The sequence below is a fragment of the Babylonia areolata genome, chromosome 27 (genome assembly GCF_041734735.1).
Source record: "Babylonia areolata isolate BAREFJ2019XMU chromosome 27, ASM4173473v1, whole genome shotgun sequence".
Classification (NCBI taxonomy): Eukaryota; Metazoa; Mollusca; class Gastropoda; order Neogastropoda; family Buccinidae; genus Babylonia; species Babylonia areolata.
The window spans coordinates 16,069,056-16,076,363 of NC_134902.1; the positions used below are offsets into that span (position 1 = coordinate 16,069,056).

Consider the following 7,308-nt stretch of genomic DNA (forward strand, 5'->3'; position numbering starts at 1 on the left):
AAAATGCCTCAAGAAATAGTCTCTCCCTTGATGTCTGAAGCATATTTAAAAAACAAGGGGAAAAGGTCTCATTTTTGACATCCATCTTCTCTCTCTCTCTCTCTCTGTGTCTCTCTCTCCCATGTCGTTCAGCCTGGGTGTTTTTTTTGTTTTCATTTGTACCCAGCTGAAGGGAAATACAAAATTACCTGGGCTTTACTGATTCTTCTTCTTCTTCTGCATCCGTGGGCTGCAACTCCCGCGTTCACTTGTATATACGCGAGTGGGCTTTTACGTGTATGACCGTTTTTAACCCGCCATGTAGGCAGCCATACTCCGCTTTCGGGGGTGTGCATGCAGGGTTTGTTCTTGTTTCCATAACCCACCGAACGCTGACATGGATTACAGGATCTTAAAGTGTGTATTTGATCTTCTGCCTGCGTATACATACGAAGAGGGTTCAGACACTGGCAGGTCTGCACATATGGTGACCTGGGAGATCGTAAAAATCTCCACCCTTTACCCAACAGGCACCGTCACCGTGATTCGAACCCGGGACCCTCAGATTGAAAGTCCAATGCTTTAACCATTCGGCTGTTACGCCCCGTCATGGGCTTTACTGATGAATGTTGTGACTGAGAGGTGAGCAGGGTTCCTAAGGTGTCCTGGCGAATTTTGTATCCATCAAGGCATGAGCAGAACAGGGCCTGAACATGGGTACCTGTTTCCAACAGTCAAGTCCTTACAGTTTGATTCAAGATTCTTGTGGAAAACCGGTTTTTGAAGACTTTTCTAATATACACCTTCCCTCCTTCAGCAAAGATTGAGTTGAAATTTGTGAAAATATTTCTTCCTTTTTACATTGATCCTCGGCCCCAGAAACTTTAGCTAATAGAGAATAATAATAATAATCATTTTTATACAGCGCAGTATTGTGTAATGTTGTGCAGTGGTCTGTACACTCGCCATTCACCTAATTCATGTACTGCATGCTAAACACCACACACACACACACACACATTTATAAACACACATGCATGCACACACACACACACAGACACGCTTATAAACACACATGCAGGCATGCATGCTCACATACACACACCACACACGGTGTGGATTTATATTTTATTGCTCTATGTACAAAATAACCAAGTTTACAAATCTGAATGTTTATAAACATGGGATTGCTTCAAATCCAAGTAAACATTTAATTATATACAGGAAATTGTACGGTCTTTTTTTTCAGATCACGTCACATATTATCTAATTTATGATTTGATCACTCTGTGAGGTTTCATTTAACAAGTTTAGTTGTGAAGACACAATTTACACAAGGACCATTCTTTTTGTGTATCACATCGACATGGAGAGACAGTTGGAAATTACAACAACATACAAGGACAAAAGATTTCTGACAATGTTTTCAGTGCTCTGTTTCCAAATGCAGAATGTTCCAAGATTATCACCTGATCAGAGGTAAAGCAACAAATGAGGGGGGAGGGGGGTGGGAATGAATGTTTACGAAGATATCAGTGGACATTACATATCGCAGGTGTTTCCTACATTACACATCACATTTCCTACATTATCAGAGTAGGATTAACTAAGACCCACCCCCACCACCAACCACCCACCCACTCCTCTCCCGTGGGAGATACTATGGGTGCATTCATGCTTTTAACAGTTTTAAAAATCATCACCCTACCTTCTTGTAAATTAAGCTTTTGAAAACTCCTGTCAAATTTTTGGGCTTTTTTCAGCCCCACCCCCCTCCCCCTCCACCAGCACCACCTGTTGAGTCATGTTACTCTGCCAGGAAATGTTCACCAAAACAAAATCTGAGGTAGCACAGACACACCTACCCTGAGAATCTGGACTATCAGTAACTACAGCCTCCAAAAATCTGGAACAATCCAAAATTATCAGTAACACGACAATCCACATCTAGGAATAGTACGATTCCACATCTGGGTAGAGTATGTCCTGTAGTTCCAAGCTTGTTGCATTCACAGCTGTAGACGGAACACACACTGATTTTGCCTTCTGCTATGTCCTGCACACATCCTCTTAGTCGCTGCTTTAAAACTTTTCAGTGTTGTCCTCACATGTGTTCTCTTTCATTGTCTTGTCGGTTTGCCGATTCATTTCGTGGCCTTTCTAAATTTCCAGTTCTAACAGAATGCTGAACGCTGGGGCATGCTTGTCTAAGATGCTTTTGCAATCATCTAAAGAAATCATTTATCAACGACACGGAAGTCTAAGATGCCACTGCAGTCATTTGAATAAATCATTTATCAACCACACGAAGTTTTCTTCTCCAGAAAGGCCATTTTGGTGTCATATACTGTACCATGTCAAACTGATTCAAACTAGGCCTATCAACCGGTTTGCTCTGCTTGGCCAAAGTTTGTGCGGCTAAGAGTGAACAGACGGCCTATCTTTTTTCTTTTTATGGTTTTCTGGAACAAATATGGGAAAATTGGGATGGTTAGCATGTCTGGGTAACATAACATTGTCAAGAACACAAGCAGTGCACTACCCGAGTTTGTAGAAACTACTTGAAAAGTACTGAATGCAATGAAACTGCCTGTCCATGAGGACTGATAGCTGAGAGTGGATGACACCAGGGCAAAGACTGATTGCTGTGTGCATGATACATGACATGAGAGCAAAAACTGATTGCTGTGTGCATTACACCAGAGTAAATGCTGTGTGTGCATGACACGAGAGCAAATACTGATTGCTGTGTGCATGAACCAGAGCAAATACTGATTGTTATGTTCATGACATGTGAGCAAATACTGATTGCTGTGTGTGCATGAACCAGAGCAAAGACTGATTGTTGTGTTCATGACACATGACACGAGAGCAAATACTGATTGCTGTGTGCATGAACCAGAGCAAATACTGATTGTTGTGTTCATGACACATGACACGAGAGCAAATACTGATTGCTGTGTGCATGACACTTGAGAAAAGACTGATTGTTATGTGCATGACATCAGAACAAAGAATGATTGTTGTGTGCATTGCACCAGAGCAAAGAATGAGTGTTGTGTGTGCATGACAGAGTAAAGAATGATTGATGTGTGCATGAGACAGAGCAAGGACTAATTGTCATGTGTGCATGACACCAGAGCAAAGACTGATTGTGAGTGGATGACACCACAGCAAAGACTGATTGTATGTGGACTCCACTTGAGCAAAGACTGATTGCGTGTAGATGACACCAAAACCAAAACTAACACTGGACAAACCCTTAGATGCCATAAACATTAATGACAAAACCATGTGGCTCCAAATGAATCCCTACATGTCAAATATATGGACTACAGGTACAGAAATGCATGTCAATGCTCTGTGTTTCATTCAAATAAACATCAAGAGGCACTGTTGCTGAACACCATCGCATGTCTGAGGTGACAACAGCTTTTTTTTTTTGCTTTTTGCTTTTTTCCCCCAAATCACCATGCTGGCATTCATGAAAATCACTTACTGCAGAAACTAACACACGAACTACAGTGCAATTATGACATGCTACAAGCTATCTTCACTGTTTGGTAACACTAAACAAGACTTGTGTCAGCAATCTTCTTTTTCGGTACCCTGGTAGATTATTTGCAAACATCAGCCACAGTTATCACTATCTGTCAATAAACAACAACAAATAATTCATCACTGCAAGGAGATGCAAATCAACTAAGAGCATCACAAACACACACACACACACACACACACACACACACACACACACACTGTCATGTAATCACACACATACATTCATAGAGTCCCTCACTGTCTTCCTGAAGCTGGGGCTTGTGCAATAAACACTGTGCGGTGAATCACTCATTTAGAAAGGATGCAACACTTGATTGCGCATGATTAATGCAAGATCCTTGCCCACTATTCCTTCTTGAGGATTTCAGGTATGCAGAAACATCACTCAGTGATAAAAGAAAAACCCTAAATACTCAAAACATATTTTACAATTATATGTACAAAATTACAAACATCATTGAGGAAAAATAATAGCTCAGTTTGGAAGCATATTCATTCTTAAGTTTGGCCTAATACTGAGGCATTGTAGGAGTATTATCACCTCTTTCACTCAGCGCACAATCCACATTCACTTTGACGCACACATGATCACATACATGCTCTGTATTGCGGTTCATGCATGCTTGGTTCACACCAGTATGCGGTGTTTCAAACACACAGCTGCACAGACAAGCAGCCTTCTCTCTCATCTGAGTACAGACTAACTTGCATCAATACATGTAGTTGTCACTCGAAGGATGACAATGACAATGACAATCTCTGTAAAAAAAACACCACAGAAATGCAGCAAACCACATTTAAGACTAGTACAGAGTTACCAAGGAGAGAGACTGACAAGTTCTTTATCACAGGTCGTCAGCGCTTGAGGAAACGTCTCACTGGAAGAACTCAAAATATGCTTCTGAGCACAACAGCCCCTCGGCCCTTCCCATGATCCCCCACACTAAAACTCAATCACGAATGAAATTTATTCATGACTGGAAGACAAATACATGAAAACCATCCAAGTGTGGTCTATCAAATCGCACCCTCACAATCATTTAGTGATACATTCGAGGGGCGAATTCTGGATTTCCAAAAACATTTTCCAATGTTCAATGCTACGAATGAAATTTGTTCATGACTGGAAGACAAATACATGAAAACCATCCACGTCTGATCTTTCAAACAGGACCCTCGCAATTATTTAGCGATACACTCGGGTGATGATTTCTGGATTTCCAAAGACATTCTCCGATGTTCGACGCTGCTGAATTCTGGGCACCTTTCCCCAGTCAAAGCTGGAGTACATCGTCAGGGACTTCTTGAGGCGCCGAGAATCCACGGCCTCTTGTGGGTTCTCACACACAGTCCTGGAATATGAACAAGTTCAGTTTACAAATTTCAGTATTACTGAACCTCTGAGTTTATATTTTTAACCTTCACTGTACATCATGGACAGAGAGGAAGTCCCCCCCACCCCCACCCCACCCCCTTCTTTTTTTTTATTTTTTTTAGCTTTAACAAATCATTTTAAACTCCATTTATTTTATAAGATTTTCTCCGGATTTTGTGGTATTCCTTCAAGTCATATTTGGGAATTAATATTTCCAATTGTCTCTGTGAATAAGTAAATCAATAAACACACTTTGCAAATAGCAACTCTTATATTCTGACTTTTTGGGTGCCACAGATCCGCACTCTCTAAAGAACAAAAAAACAACAACAAAAAACAAACAACATATCAACATAAAAACTGTGCACTGCTTCCAAGCACTTGTATTGCCCTTCTTTTCAAACTCATTCTGAATCAAGCGCCTCTGTCGTTTCTGATGCCATGTTTCATGAATACAGTCTTGGGTTGATGTGCAACTGACCCCCAAAAACGGAGTATGGCTGCCTACATGGCGGGATAAAAACGGTCATACATGTAAAAGCCCACTCGTATGCATATGAGTGAACGTGGGAGTTGCAGCCCACGAACGCAGAAGAAGAAGAAGAAGATGTGCGATTGAGAAAGTGAAACTGAAAACTAAAACTTACTCAACATATGAACACAGGTACGACAGACACATGACATACACATAGGAAGAACTGCTTCTTCAGCAAGAAATGAGTCTGATACACCCCACAACATAGGAATAAATGGGTAAATAACGAACGACAGTATTGTATTACTTTTTGTGATATTTCTCTGTGTGAAATATTGGCTGCTTTCCTTGGGGAGAGCACGCTGACACAGTGCAGCACCACCACCACCCTTTTTTTTTTTTTTTAATTCTGATTTATTTTATTTTACTTTATTCTGTCTATTTATATGGGTTTGTTTTTGTTTTTTTTGTTTTTTTTATCTGCTGGTGTATTTGTTTTACTATTGATGTGATTTTTTTTATAAACAGAATTTGCCAGGGACAACTCTGTTGTTGCCATGGGTTCTTTTATGTACGCTAAGTGCATGCTACACATAGGACCTTGGTCTATCATCTCATCCTAATGACTGGCCTCCTGACCATGACTCAAGGTCTAGTGGAGGGGGTGGGGGGGGGGGAATTCTTATGAGTGTGGGATTCGATCCTGCACACTCAGAGTCTCTCGCTTCCTGTATGGATGCATTATTACTGGACCACCGCTCCACATTCCATCAGCTGTCACATAGTCCATCAATATCTTGTGACAAACAGAGCTGTCTTCTACAGGTCCTACCAGCTGCCGTGAAATTTGGTCCTCAACTGGACAGGCGCAATAGCCGAGTGGTTAAAGCGTTGGACTGTCAATCTGAGGGTCCCGGGTTCGAATCACGGTGATGGCGCCTGGTGGGTAAAGGGTGGAGATTTTTACAATCTCCCAGGTCAACATATGTGCAGACCTGCTAGTGCCTGAACCCCCTTCGTGTGTATATACAAGCAGAAGATCAAATACGCACGTTAAAGATCCTGTAATCCATGTCAGCGCTTGGTAGGTTATGGAAACAAGAACATACCCAGCATGCACACCCCCGAAAACGAAGTATGGCCGCCTACATGGCAGGGTAAAAACGGTCATACACATAAAAGCCCACTCATGTGCATACAAGTGAACGTGGGAGTTGCAGCCCACGAACGAAGAAGAAGAAGCAGAAGAAGGTCCTCAAATGGAATTGCAACCGGTCTTATTGCCCAGCGTTCTTCTTTTCAATTCATTTAGATCTCAAGGCATGTTCTTCTTTCATGTCAACACTTTTCATCAGCCAACCAATCCAATACAGAACACAAAAAAACTGATTGTGTCTAACTATCCCGTTCAGAGGTTATGTGATCTAAGCTTTAGAAACTGCTTTTAGCATTTCTGTTAAAAACTTCCAAAAACCTTCCGTGAAGGGAAAGGAGCAGTGATGTCTTCTTCTTCTTCTTCTGCGTTCGTGGGCTGCAACTCCCACGTTCACTCGTATGCACACAAATGAGTTTTTACGTATATGACCGTTTTTACCCCACCAAGTAGGCAGCCATACTCCATTTTCGGGGGTGTGCGTGCTGGGTATGTTCTTGTTTCCATAACCCACCGAACGCTGACATGGATTATAGGATCTTTAACGTGTGTATTTGTTCTTCTGCTTGCATATTCACACGAAGGGGGTCCAGGCACTAGTAGGTCTGCACATATGTTGACCTGGGAGATCGTAAAAATCTCCACCCTTCACCCACCAGGCGCCGTCACCGTGATTCGAACCCGGGACCCTCAGATTGACAGTCCAACGCTTTAACCACTCGGCTATTGCGCCCGTCTGCAGTGATGTCTGATACAGGTAAACAA

General features: G+C 41.9%; 1 protein-coding gene across 1 annotated transcript in view; it reads right to left on the reverse strand.

Moving 5' to 3' along the window:
* Positions 1-2,317: 2,317 nt before the first annotated feature.
* LOC143301603 (leucine-rich repeat-containing protein 72-like) overlaps positions 2,318-7,308 on the reverse strand; it is a 17,139-nt gene continuing 12,148 nt past the window's right edge. Inside the window, exon 8 of the mRNA XM_076615997.1 lies at positions 2,318-4,892. Within this exon, the coding sequence (XP_076472112.1) occupies positions 4,727-4,892 (166 nt within the window). The 3' untranslated portion in view covers positions 2,318-4,726. The remainder of the gene's footprint in view (positions 4,893-7,308) is intronic.